The 14,212-nt window shown below is 40.6% G+C and overlaps 1 protein-coding gene across 1 annotated transcript; it reads left to right on the top strand.

The window, feature by feature from the left end:
* The first annotated feature begins 2,052 nt into the window (after positions 1–2,052).
* Positions 2,053–10,235, top strand: gorab (golgin, rab6-interacting). Its single transcript, XM_028587248.1, has 5 exons — positions 2,053–2,279; positions 3,161–3,503; positions 4,459–4,560; positions 5,880–6,020; positions 9,608–10,235. The coding sequence occupies exons 1-5, from the start codon at positions 2,225–2,227 to the stop codon at positions 10,014–10,016; spliced, it is 1,050 nt and encodes a 349-aa protein (XP_028443049.1). The 5' UTR covers positions 2,053–2,224; the 3' UTR covers positions 10,017–10,235.
* The last annotated feature ends 3,977 nt before the right edge of the window (positions 10,236–14,212 follow it).

The raw sequence follows: 14,212 nt of genomic DNA, 5'->3' as shown, positions 1-14,212 counted from the left end.
GTCCTAACAGACTCTGGTACAGTAGCGGAAAAGTTGTGTGCAATGTGTGTGGATGTTGAAAGTTGAGCCACAGCTTACTAAATGTAAAATGGGAAACAAAAAGTTATGTTTATGTCCTGATTTTGCCGCCTTGCTAGAAATGTGGGATTCAACAAAGAACATATCAAGTCAGGTCAAGTCAACTTTATTTATAAAACAACATAAGTTGACACAAAGTGCTTTACAACCGAGGCAGATGGTTTAAAATCTGCCTCAATAGACAACAATGCATAGATAAAAGGTACATACAAAAATAACTAAACACCAATGCAAAATGTAAAACTGACATGAAGACACCAAAGTGAAGTAGAGAAGAAGGAAGTTAGGAAAGGGAATTAAATCAACAATGAATTAAAAAGCACATTATATAATGTATATAGAGCCCTTTTGCAATTATGTAAGCACATAATGTAATCTGAAAACTATGCCCTGGTTAAAAAAACAGTGCAACTGAACTCAGCTGGTATTCTGTCTATAATGGAGTGGAATGGAAATTTTATAAGTTAACCCAAACTTTTGACTGGTAGTATATACAGTACAGGCCAAAAGTTTGGACACACCTTCTCATTCAATGTGTTTTTTTTATTTTCATGACTATTTACATTGTAGATTCTCACTGAAGGCATCAAAACTATGAATGAACACATATGGAATTATGTACTTAACAAAAAAGTGTGAAATAAACATGTCTTATATTTTAGATTCTTCAAAGTAGCCGCCCTTTGCTTTTTTTGATAACTCTGCAAACCCTTGGTGTTCCCCCAATGAGCTTCATGAGGTAGTCACCTGAAATGATTTTCACTTCACAGGTGTGCTTTGTCAGGGTTAATTAGTGGAATTATTTCCCTTATTAATAAAAAAGCAAAGGGTTTCTACTTTGAAGTAGCCATTATATATATATATATATATATATATATATATATATATATATATATATATATATATATATATATATATATATATATATATATATATATATATATATATATATATAAATATGGAAGTCTTTATGATTAAATATTTAAGGAGGGAGTTGTCTGTTGAATAGTTTTTCTGGTTGAGTCTAATAATCTTAATATTTGTAAATGGGGAGCTAATAAAATAAGCCAAACGCTGACAACAGGGTGTGTCGAGCCCCCCAATTACAACCAGTACAGCCACTTAAATGTCATGCTGCGTTCACATGAAGCAGCTCTTTGATTAACCTTTGACCCCTACAACAAAAAAGCTGGGCCAGGCAGTGGATGAAACATGTAGCTGAAATTGAGTGGAAAATTAAATTAACACTCAAAAATTAAGATGTTTGCACACACACAGGTCCATAGCCAGACACACATACATACACACACAGAGACACACACACACAGAGACACAGACACACACACACACACATACACACACACATACACAGATACCAAACACATATACACACACACACACACAGAGACACACACACACACAGACACAAACACACACACACACACACACACACACACACACACACACACACACACACACACACACACACACACACACACACACACACACTCCCACAGTAAAATCCTGCTTTTCCATTAATGCATGTGGGACATTTTTATACTTTTAAAGCTTTAACTACCTTTTACTGATTGTACTAACAGATTTGTATTGAAGGATCACTTCCAATGCAGTACTTTTACTTTAACAGAATAGTTTTACTGTAGTAAATTATGTGAATACTTCTATACTACCAGCGACCAAAGCCACAGGAATACTAAAGGATTTTATTCAAGGACACTTTTAACGGAGCTAGTAAGTAGCACCCCATAAACATGCCTTCTGCATGGTTACCTACAAAGTCACAATAATGTGCAAAGATGCATAAATATAATATAAATGCATTTTGTACATCCAAAAAGATATATCTGTTGATTATATATTTAAATTATGTACTCGGTTATTTAGATTTCACGTTCGAGTGTGCTTTTTTAATCAGGCGATATCAGCAACTTCACCTTCGCGGGTCTTTTTTTGGGGTCCTTGACGTGGCATCAATAACAAAGATGGCGGAAACGTTTAAAGCTTCTTAAGTTTGTCTGTATATTTCGAAGTTTAGAATGATTATAATTAGTCTCTAAGCAGACTATTTCATATATGCGTTATTCTGGTTGCGTTGTTTGGAGTATTTTATGTGTGAAGCTGAACAATGAGCGGTTGGGCCGGTTTTTCTGAGGAGGAGTTACGGAAGATGCAGCAGAAAGGTAACATTTCTGACTGTTGAGGCTAGAAGGGATACAGCTACGGCGCTGACTGTTCAGCTTAGGAACAAGGGTGTGGTTTGGATGGAAACAGTCACCGAGGAAAGATGCCGTTTCCTGGAGGAACGTATTAAAAAATAAAAAACTATATTCTTATATTAGCCTAGGTGAAAGATTTGGCGAAATCGAGGGTAATTTTGCGTAACTTCCGGTCGTAGCTGTATCCCTTTTAGCAACAACCCTAATGTTAGCCGAACAAGTTAGCATCCGACTTCAGCCTCATTTTGAGAGAGAGAGAGAGAGAGAGAGAATACTTTATTGATCCCCAAGGGGAAATTCATGGTCACAGTAGCTTAAAGACATCACACACAACATACACATACTTCATAAACAGGATGATCAAATAACAACAACAAAAAATCCACATGCATCATATGGACAAGAAAAGATACATAATAAACTAACAATATCCACATGAATGTACTAAGGGATGTAGACGCTTGCAGATAGGGTGCTCTATGGCAAGGTGCTCTATGAGAGTGTGTGTCATGGTGGTAGTGCAAATATTAGGGGTGTGCAAAAAAATCTATTCACATTTGAATCGCGATTCAAGTTCTGCCGATTCAAAATCGATTCATATTTTTTAATATATTAATTTTATTTTTATTGTACGTCTACTGCAATCACACAGGGAAAGTAACTACATTTACATACTGTGTAAAAAATTGTTTTAGTCAAGAATCAATTTTGAATTGACTCTTGAGCCTAAAAATCGATATTGAATCGTGACATTTTCTGAATTGTGCATCCCTAGGGAATAAGTCCAATAGTGCAAGGACACTTACATTTGGTCTGAATCGTTTTACGTACAAACGTGTGTACAGACTCCGCAGCGGCAGCCCGCGGACGGAAGCCGCTTCCAGCCAACCGGAGTCGGCAGCAGATCCAACGGGAGAAGGCTCTTCAGTTAGCCGCTCAGAAGAGCGCTGGAGCCGCATCTCTCTGCCTCCCGCCGGAGCAGCAACTCACCAAACCGCCACCGGAGCAACAACTCCCCAAACCGCCACCGGAGCAACAACTCCCCAAACCGCCACCGCCGGAGGAGGAGCAGAAGCCCTCGGCTCCTGCGGTCAAACAGGAGGTGCAGCAGAACGCTGTCGAGATGAAGCCGGCTCCAGAGAAGGAAACCCCGGCGGTCAAAGAGCTGGAGATACAAGAGGTGGCACTGTTAGTATGTTTTTATGCATAATATATTAATCAAACTGTCTTTTATAGTACATATTTTTGGGGAGCGTGCCTATGTTCCCACATTTCTGAAGAAAAATCTAAATTAGGCCCTATGTTCCCACATTTCCTTTTTCATAAATTTGTATCAGATTTTATCCCCCATTCTCCCAATTTGGTAGCCAATTACACTCAACCTATTATCCAGTAGCAATGGACTACAGATGGAACGGAGCCCTAACATAGGGCCTAATTTTAAGAAAAATCTTAGAAATGTGGGACCATAGGGCTGTGGGACCATGGGGCTGTGGGAACATAGGGCTGTGGGACCATTGGGCTGTGGGACCATTGGGCTGTGGGACCATTGGGCTGTGGGAACATAGGGCCTAATTTTAAGAAAAATCTTAGAAATGCAGGAACATAGGGCTGACCCCCAAATTTATGTTGGCTTGGCATTGGATCCAAAACTAATTTCATGTTGTGGGTTTTAGTTTTTCTATATTTGACAATAGGCCGTAAGGTGAACCAAAAATCCAAAAGTGGCTTAAAAGTGATTTAGTTACACAACATGGGCACTACTTTTTTAAAGCATTTTTTGCATAAACAAACGCATAAAAATATCCTGCCGCATTTTTCACAATCTGCAAATTGTTTTGCCTGTAACTAAATTTAAATTTACTACAAAAACTTAAACTGACATTTGTTCATGTACCTGAACATGTCAGACAAGAGTTTGTAGGAAATACGACACATGAGACACCAAGCAAAATTAAACATAGATTTAAAAAAAACAGCAAAAATAAATCACATTTTTCAGTAGCCACTCAGTAATCAGAGGAAGAAAAAATACATTTTTCTTTCCACTAGTCTGAAAGAGATTGTTACAGAAGCAAATTTGAAATGTTTTTTGATTTGCCTTTTATTTCTGCCCTTAAATTCTCTCGGTGTTTGATCACAGACGGGAACAGACGCGTCTGGAGCAGCTGCAGCAAGAGCAGAAGACAATGGAAGAGAAGAATAAACGCAATAAAGCTCTGCTGACAAAAACCATCGCCGAGAAGTAAGTGTTGGTACTGAAGGGAGCAACGCGTTATCACGTTTAGTTAACGTTTATCTGTGTTTTTTGCCCCCAACTGCGCCTTCCAGGCACTGGTTAAGGTATGGGGTTAAGATTAGGGTTAGGCGCTGCCTGGAGGGAGACGCTGGGGGCAAAAAACACCATCGAGCCATCGAGCTTAGTTAACCCTCGTCTTGTCTTCCTGCAACTTTTAGTTTTTCTCTGTCAAAATTTAAAACTTTTTCTTCAACATTTTGGTCTTCTTTTTCGACACTTTTCCCAAAGTTTTTGTCACTTTTTTACGATGTGTTTGTCGTTTTTTTTTTCCCCAACGTTTTTGTCGTTTATTTGCAATTTTTGAAGCTATTTTGTCAACATTCTTTTAATTTTTTTTTTTGTTAACCCTTGTGTTGTCTTCCAGTCGAGTCTAGGCAACGTTTTGTTTTTCAGGGTCCAAATTTGGACATTTTTGTCACTTTTAATCCAATTATTATTGATTTATTTTTTTACTTTTTCCGATGTTTTTGTCAACTTTTTTTCTGCACTATTTAGACTTTTTTTTTTTTATTTTGTTCCTCTCGTTTTTGAAGCTCTTCTCTGAAATTTTTGTCACTTTTTTCAACGTTTTGTTTTTAATCATTTTCTTTCTTCAAATGCTAACACATTGAATCCTCACATGCAATGAAAGTAGTGAACTGATTATTTTTTGTTTTCACCTGTGAAGAGCGTTGTAGGGAACTATCCAGGTTATGTTTATGTTTTTTAAAGTTGGTTGAAAGAAACCCAAATTTCTGATGTAGAAACTTTGTAAAATGTGTCAAAATTGACCCGAGGACAACAGGAGGGTTAGCACCAAAAGATGAAATGTTCCTTTTTTTTTTTTTTTTTTTTTTTTAGTTTGTTTAGGAAAACTAATATATATAAAAAAAAAAAAAAGACATGATGTGCATAAAAGTCCAAGAAGTTTACTTTAGGTAAACAATTCAGTACACAGAAAATCAAACTCCCAGTTTGGGATTGTGGTTCACAGGTTCTTAGTGAGCTAATGTGTATATGCTAAAGTGTGCCAAAGTTCAGCCATAGCTACGTTGTTAGCTTCTAGCAAAAAGTCAGGCACTGCTAGGCACTTCTAGGCACTGTTAGGCAAGGACACTAGTGGGGCGTCTCAGCATAGCCATCTAGCTGTAGGGGGTTTAAACACAACATAAACATGAACCACTGTCTTAAATGAATATTTTTGCACATAAACTAAAAAAGTGAAAAAAATATCGCGATACTTAGGTGTATCGATTTTTTTCCCCTAAGTTTGTTATCGTCTACAGGTCCAAACAGACTCAGGCGGAGGCTGTGAAGCTGAAGAGGATCCAGAAGGAGCTCCAGGCCCTCGATGACATGGTGTCCAATGATATCGGCATCCTGAGAGGCAAGATAGAACAAGCCAGCTGGGAATACTCCGCTGCCAGGTAGAGAGAGAGAGAGAGAGACAACACCAGATAATAAGAAATTACAAAAAGTGCACGTCCTTATCTTTTACGGCTGCTCATAATCAAAATGATTTAGGTCAATACTGAAATCTTAACACGATTACTCGTTGACTTTTGGAAAGATGTTTCATTTATTCTACCCCACGGGCTGCCTGCCTCGGAGCCCCGCGGAGCTCATTCAGGGCAGCGGCATTTGGTAGTCCAGTAACCCAGAAAGGGTGACTTTGCGCCTGTCGTGGAGCTCCGCAGGCTGCCGATAACTCTGTGCCCGAGTAGCAGTGCTTCAGCTGTAGCCTACTTCCACTCAATATAGTCCCAAGTCAATATCTACCTAGGAAATCGTCTAGTCTTAAATCTGCGTTGCTATTTTAACTCGTCGTGAATACGTAGGCCACAAGAGGTAATTAGTTTTTTTTTGTTGTTGGGTCACTTTTACTCATGACATGCTAACGGCAACGAAGGATTCCTTCATTACGCTAAGCTAAGCTAGCAGCAGCGCTGCCGGACTAAGACAATGCATGCACTGAGACCAAAATGTGTTTGCCCACTTATATAAATAGAGGGCCTTTGTTCATGCAACCAAACTTGATTCACAACCTCTGGTTTCTTCTGATGAAGAAAAACAAGTTATCGAACGTTTTATCGACTGCATTTTCTATTGATATTGATTATGTGTCTATTGCGATACATATCGTTATCGTTTTATCGCCCAGCCCTACATTGAAATACCCTTTTCAGGTTTTAAGGGCTCAAAGACACTTCCACACGGCGACAGATGAGTTGGCAGATTGCTGGGGCATCAGTCACACTTAGACGTCTGTAATTTAAGGGCCACTAAGCTCTCAGGACTTTATAAAATCATCTTAGTATTTGACACGGACAACCCAGTCAGTGTGATTTGAATAATGAATGATGTAACGGAGAAGAAGTGACCAGGTAATGAACTGGACATCCACTGTAAATGCTGCCCCCTGCAGCTTATTTCCAGTATTCATGTAACCTTTTTATTCTCTGTTCCCCATCACTCATAATCCACTTGTGTTCAGCAGACACACTCCGGCTCAGATGTTCTGGGGAGTCTGTAACTTTGCTTCCACATACAGAATAAAGCATGATTATAAAATCTGGAAACATTAGCTACATCTTGAAACATAATACAAAAAGTTTTTCTTTATCTACACTTTTAAATATATGTAGCATTGAACCTTCACAGCAGCCACAGACGGTATAAAGCCAGTACATAGCTTTATATTGTGTTTGGTACCGACACTGATCCAGTAAAGCTGTGTTTTGACTGTGTGTTTGCGGCAGTGATTTCCCTGTGCAGCCTCGCGTCGAGTGAGATTATCTCCGAGTCCGTCACACCCTTCGTTACAAATGTTTGTATAACGGGAAGAGGACCTGACCTTCTCACACTCATTTCACTGGATTCTGTCATGATTATGTTGATATAATCAACCGTTGAGATTCTGCTCAACATTAAAATCCCCGAGGTCAAATGTTTGACATCTGTTTAGTTGCCGCCGTGTTTCCCAAACACCGAGGCGAGTTCTTCTCTTCACAATTTAAACAATGTTTCTGCATTCAGACCCTGTGGGAACGACCTGCTTGTGCCAATAGCGTATCCTGTTTTTAATACAGATGTCAAACATTTAACAAAAGTGCTCATATTATGCTCATTTTCAGGTTCATAATTGTATTTAGAGGTTGTACCAGAATAGGTTTACATGGTTTAATTTTCAAAAAACACCATATTTTTGTTGTTCTGCACATTGCTGCAGCTCTTCTTTTCACCCTGTGTGTTGAGCTCTCTGTTTTAGCTACAGAGTGAGACATCTCACTTATGTTCCATCTTTGTTGGGAGTCGCACATGCTCAGTAGCTGGTTAAGGACTTCTAGCCAGTCAGAAGCAGAGTATGAGGGCCCTGACAGTACCTAGGTAAGGACTACTAGCCAGTCAGAAGCAGAGTATGAGGGCCCTGACAGTAGCTAGGTAAGGACTACTAGCCAGTCAGAAGCAGAGTATGAGGGCCTTGACAGTAGCTAGGTAAGGACTACTAGCCAGTCAGAAGCAGAGTATGAGGGTGTGCCCTGACAGTAGCTAGGTAAGGACTACTAGCCAGTCAGAAGCAGAGTATGGGGGTGTGCCCTGACTGTACCTAGGTAAGGACTACTAGCCAGTCAGAAGCAGAGTATGAGGGCGTGCCACGCTAGCAGCTAGGCGAGCATTATAACATGTGTTCCAAAGTGACCACGTTTGTCTCTGAAGTAAAGGCTGGACTACAGTAGAGCTGTTTGGAGCAGTTTGTGAACAGTGTTTTCTGTTGGAGATGGTAAGTCCCTTTGGGGGGGACTTTGGGCTTTTTCACTTTGTAAACCTATTACATGCACAAAAAGATATATAACACAATACAGGAAAGGAGAAAAAGCCAAAAAGCATAATATGAGCACTTTAACAAATGTTTTCAAATGTTGAAACTGTGGTAAACAAGAATCTGATTCGGATCAGACATGAGTCATGTTTCCATCAACATATTTTTATGCTCATGTTGAAGTAGAAATTGTTGATGGGGCGGGAAACATCCTCAAATTCGCTAAAAAAAGTTTTTACGCTCGTTTGATGTGGTTTCGCCTTTTTCGAAAAAGAGTTAATGCGCAAAGTGGCCATCTTGCCACAAGTTGTGACGTAGCCAACATGTAAGTCACATGACTATAGTCCCGGTATCCATCGGATGGGGGAAGGATCGGGATACGGGTCCCATCCAGTGCGCCGTACACACAAGCTGCGTTCTCCGTGTTGCCAGATCTCTCGAGAGTTCGACCCCGAGACAGAAACACATCTCAAACTAAATTAATTTTCTCCTGATGTGTCCGTCTGAAAAATGCCATTTTAAAGGCGCTCTAAGCGATGTTGGGTGACATCACTTCTTGTTGACATTCAAAGTATTGTCAAACCAAACGGAGGCTAGCTCGCCCCTCCCTCCTGTCTCTAATCTTAAATACATTTTCTGGATTATTTCTTTCTTCAATCAGAATTTCTTTCTTCATCTTCTTTTACCTTGTGTTGTCTTCCCGTCGACTGTGTAACGGTTTGTTTTTCTGGGTCAGAATATAAAATTAAAACTTTTTTATTTTTTTCTTTGTTTTGGTCGTCTTTTATGACACTTCTGTCACTTCTCCTGTTTTTTTTTATTTTTTAAAAGCCTTTTTCGAAAAAGATTTCACTTTTTTCACAACATTTTTGTCACTTTGTTTCCCCATGTTTTTGCATTTTTTTTGTTATGACATTTTTGTCACTTTTTTCAACGTTATTATTTCTTCAAATGCTATAATATTTAATAAAACACCCAAATTCAATGAAAGTAGTGAACAGATCATTTATTTGCGCACATTGGGACTATGGGAGTATGGGTAATGTATGTTGCAGCAAATATTCTATATGAACTGAAACACTACTGTCACAGAAGTTATTAATCATACGTAGAAGTGAGATATTCTGTGCAATGCAGAGTTTGCATAAATTAGAGCCCGGTTATTTAGTGTCCGTGTCCCATTTTGTCCCTCAGAAAGCGCTACGAGAAGGCGGAGGCAGAGTACGTGACGTCCAAGCTGGACCTGCACAAGAAGACGGAGGTGAAGGAGCAGCTGACGGAGCACCTCTGCGCCATCATCCAGCAGAACGAGCTGCGCAAAGCCCACAAGCTGGAGGAGCTGATGCAGCAGCTGCAGCTCCACGGCAACGACGCAGAGAGGGCCGGCTGCACCGAGACGCAGAGAAACGGTCCGGCAGAGAGCAAGGAGGGAACGGAGAGATCAACCAAAGACTGTGGAGCCACAGAGGAGGAGACTGCGAAGGACGAGAAGGGCCGGGGGGGCGTCCTGCAAGAGCCCCACCCAGTGACCGAACCACCCAAGACCGAACAGAACTGTAAAACTCTAGAAAACTGTGTTCAGAGTGAAATCGCGGCCTCCTGATGCTCAGAAAACCATATTTAAATGTCTGGACATTCTCGTGATCACACACGTTGTACCGTAGGGATCCATATGGGACACTAACGCTAATGTTTTCCACTAATGCTGTCGGCTAAGCGATGCTCGATGCTGTAGCGTCCAGGGCTGGGTATCCAATAGGGATGCACCAAATCCAGATTTTTGGGGCTCGGCTGAATACCGAAACCAATGGTGAAGATTCTGCCGAAACCGAATACTTCATCCTACTCTCATCCTCAGTCCGTTAAAGGTGCAGTAGGTAAGACTTATAAAACTAACTTTATTTTCATATTAGCTGAAACTGACCCTATGTTCTAGTAGAACTACATGAAGCAGGTCATTAAAACAAATCCACAGCTCCCTGTTCAGATGCACCAATCGGGGCCCGGGGGGTAGTGTTTAAATGTGTCAATCACTGCTCAGGCACACTCATTCATTCTCCCTTGTGGGGGGAGGGGCTTTGGGCTTTAGCAGAAAGGTGGGGGAGGGACTGAGAAGTTGTCGATGTTTACATTCTTTGGCGAAGTCCTGGATCTTCCCAATCCTACCTACAGCACCATTAACCCAGTAAACACATGAATGAAGTAAACAGGGACTGTCCCTCCTTTGCCGTACATGAAGTTGCTGCATTCTGGCTGCTGTCTGGAGATTCCTTCGTGCACAACTCGTATTCTTTCGGATGTTTGATACCAGATGTTGTAACGGCGGCCATGTTGTGTATAGTTTAGGGTCCTCGCCACCACCAGACCAGTCAGCATAGTAGATTGAACATGTAGCTGGACTTGAATGGCCTTCTTTTGACTGAAAGCACTGACAAACAACAACTTTTTCTGCTCACCAGTTCCATGTCTACTTTCTCACAGCCTGCTGCATTGAACGCTCCACCTACGTAAACACCTTCCCGTAATCAACGGCGCCGTTACTACGTCAACCAGCGTAGCGCAAGCGTAGGGTTAAATTCTAAGGTTCGACAGAAACCCAACCCCGTCAAAAAGCCCAATATTTAGCCCAATCCTGGATTTGGTGCATCCCTAGTTTTAATTGCCCCGGGCCACCGCGTGTGTTATCATGATGTCAGGCTTTCTCCCAGCACTGTACGTCCGGTAAATCAATTTGTTATGTTGCTGATTAATTTATTACATCACTTGTAAAAAATGTAATCTGGGCAGTATTGCATGTCTTTCAAAAGATATTTCTGTGTTGCAGATCAGTAGTAATGTATCAAGTATCGAAAGTTGGCATCAATAATCTGATCAGATTTGTAATCGTGTACTTAATCTTCTTGATCGGAGAGTTCCTGATTTAAATCCAAAGGTTTAGTCTGTATTTTATTCAGGCAAACCACTTGTACGGCTGCTTGTTCTCAGACGTTAACGTACAGAACTTCTCTGGTTTAAATGAAAAAGAAACTTTGTAGAAAGGTATCGAGGTATTTGTATTTCGGTGAGCACGCCCGGCCCTGGGGATCCTATTCAGCTGCAGAGGAAGTCGGAGTCCAGTCTTGCAGCCGTTATCTTCAGTCAGAGACTTTCTTTTTTTTTTTTTAATGTGTGTGCTTCTAAACAAACCAGAAAAGTCTCTTCTTCCAAACGTGTCGTTCAACATCACATGTGAGTCATCTCTCCGAGCGCTGGTCGTATCCCAACGACTACTGTTTCTGACCACTGTCTCTTTGTGGAGAACAGCGAAGGATATGGGTGCTGTTATATGGGGGGGCCTCCTGAAGGGTAAGGCGAGATCTGTTGACGGACTGAATGTGCGGCCGATGTCAGCTGCATCCGTTCCCCTCGCTGCTGCACAGTGTCCAAAATAAAATATGACAATCTGATAGAAATATGTGGGTATGTTCTGGTGCGAGATGACTGAAAGCTATTTAAGAGGGGTAAATATTTAAAAAAAGGTGATATTTAGGTATGCACTACAGTTTGATATTTTACTAAAATAAACTCTAGAAGAGTCGTATGTATGTTGTTTTTCATGTTTACTACTTTAAACGTTTAGATCGGAGGTGTTCAAAATATGTTTAAAGGTCCACTGTGTAGTGTTTGAAGTATTTTATTAGCTAAAATCAACGTCTTCATTCATAAATATGGCCTCATTGGTGTAAAATGACCTCTGCCAATGATCTGACCTATTCTCGTAAGCAAAGAATTTCTTACGTGTTCACATCGGACGGGCAAGTCCACGGAGGCGTCCGTGTTGTTCTGCCATTTTGAGAAACCATAATGGCGGAGAGGGACACGGAGCACTAGCCGACCTGTCTAGCTAATCCACAACGCGTTTGGGTTCAGAGCCAGCGTCACGTGACTGAAACGGAGAAGGAGATCAGCTAGAGGCGCTCGTCACTGCCACGGCAAATTTGAAAGCATGCACTGCACTTTAGTTTATAATGGAGGATCAAACTTCCAGGAGAAGGAATCCTCGTCGCCTTAAAAGTGAAAATTGGAAGACGTTGTCGTAGCTTCTTGGTACATAACGGCTACCGTAGTTGCAACACGCATTTGGAAAAAGCGAGGCCCTAGAGAGCACTATTCGTTATTAAATACAATTTCACTGCTAGATGGGAGACATTACTATATTTTTTTTTTATTCAAAAAGATTTGTGAATATACAGTACATTAATATTCATCAGGGGTGTCAAACTCCTTTTAGTTCCAGGGCCACATCCCTGTAATGTGATCTCAAGTGGGCCGGACCAGTAAAACTCTCCAGAAACATTAGTTGGCAAGCGCAAGTTTGCTTCTGCTACGACAGCGTTCTACGGCCGCTGTAGGGAAAAATAATAATGTTACGGACCCTAAAGAAAGGGGTAATATTCAGAGAAAAAAACTCTGAACTTCTCAGATTACACTTAACACTAAATTTGACGTAAAAAAGACTGATATTCTCTGTAATTAAAGTGGTGAATTTGGAATTGGAGTTAATTACTTCTCTGCAATTTTCACTCTTTGGCAAAGTCATCCAGTGGGCCTGATTGGACCCTTTTGGCGGGCCGCTTCTGGCCCACAGGCCGTGTGTTTGACACCCCTGCTAATAGTAAAGATAAATTGGCCTATTTGGGGAAAAAAACGCTTTTCAATGTACACACTGAAGACAAGGTAAGCTAGCCATAGTTACAGTTCATGTTAAGGATTCCCTGTGCCTTCCACATGTATGTTTAACAGGAAAACTGCATAAATAATATAATATATCTATATCCATCCCTTCCAGCCCAGTTTAACATGCAGCTTAATTTTATACTACGGGGTCCCTGTCTTACCAACGGTTGCAGAGCCCTGGTTTAGAGGATGAGTTATTCTCTGCAGGGCCGAGGCTCGTCGTGCTGGAAGGAATTTACGGGGGGGCACTTTGGGACTCTCATCGCTTTTTTGCGAGTCCGTTTTAAAAGTGCAGTAAGTGTTTCTGTAAAGCGCTTTGAGATTTTACAGCGCCCCGGTCACATCTGGCTGTCTGAAGGAGAGGCCGTAAAAGCACCTCTTTTTAATTAGTCGGGAGGTGGAAGCTCCACTGTCCCGTCTGTCCACTGGCAACGTTTGAAGTCCCCGAAATTATAAAGACATTTCACATAAACAAAAAAAAAGGGACAAAATTATGTCATTTACACAAAATCCACTGGTGGAATGTAACTAAGTAGAAGAGTTACTTTCCTTAACTTATAATTTAACTGTATTCGTCTTCTCCACAATATTTATTTAGTTACTTGGCAGATTCAGACTCTTCTAAAAAATACAAAATACAAGCTTTTATTATGATTCCCTTTCAGGCCATTTTTGGGCTGTAATTGAGTCCTAAAAGTCTTAATTTCTTTAAAAAAAAAAAGTGAGAAAGTCATGTAAATATATTCCAGACTATTTGTCTTTTTCTTTTATTAAAATGTTTATTGTCTGCCAGAGATTTTACAAAGTACAACTGTGAATACTTTGTTACGTGCCTGTTTTTTTTCCCACTTAGTGTATATCCTGACACATGAGGGGGAAGCTGATACACTATCGGTTCACTAAGGTCCATCTGTGTTATCGAGAAGAGTCTCTCTCTTCCTCTTGTCCTCCCAAAATCACATCTTACCAACGGGGTCCCAGAGGGGGAAAAACTAAAAGAGGTCTCCGTTAAATAAGAATAACAACCGCATGTTATTAATAATCATTTGAAAATGAAGTGAGCACACGTCAGTCAAAGAAAAC

Source organism: Perca flavescens, chromosome 9 (genome assembly GCF_004354835.1).
Source record: "Perca flavescens isolate YP-PL-M2 chromosome 9, PFLA_1.0, whole genome shotgun sequence".
Taxonomy (NCBI): Eukaryota; Metazoa; Chordata; class Actinopteri; order Perciformes; family Percidae; genus Perca; species Perca flavescens.
The sequence above is the reverse complement of the archived record's forward strand: the minus strand, read 5'-3'. Positions and strand labels throughout refer to the sequence as shown.

Excerpts from the sequence above, each read along its gene's own strand:
- gorab (XM_028587248.1), top strand. The coding sequence starts at position 2,225 with ATGAGCGGTTGGGCCGGTTTTTCTGAGGAGGAGTTACGGAAGATGCAG. Across the intron at positions 2,280-3,160 it reads ACGGAAGATGCAGCAGAAAG|ACTCCGCAGCGGCAGCCCGC; the intron begins GTAACATTTCTG and ends ACGTGTGTACAG. Across the intron at positions 4,561-5,879 it reads ACAAAAACCATCGCCGAGAA|GTCCAAACAGACTCAGGCGG; the intron begins GTAAGTGTTGGT and ends TATCGTCTACAG.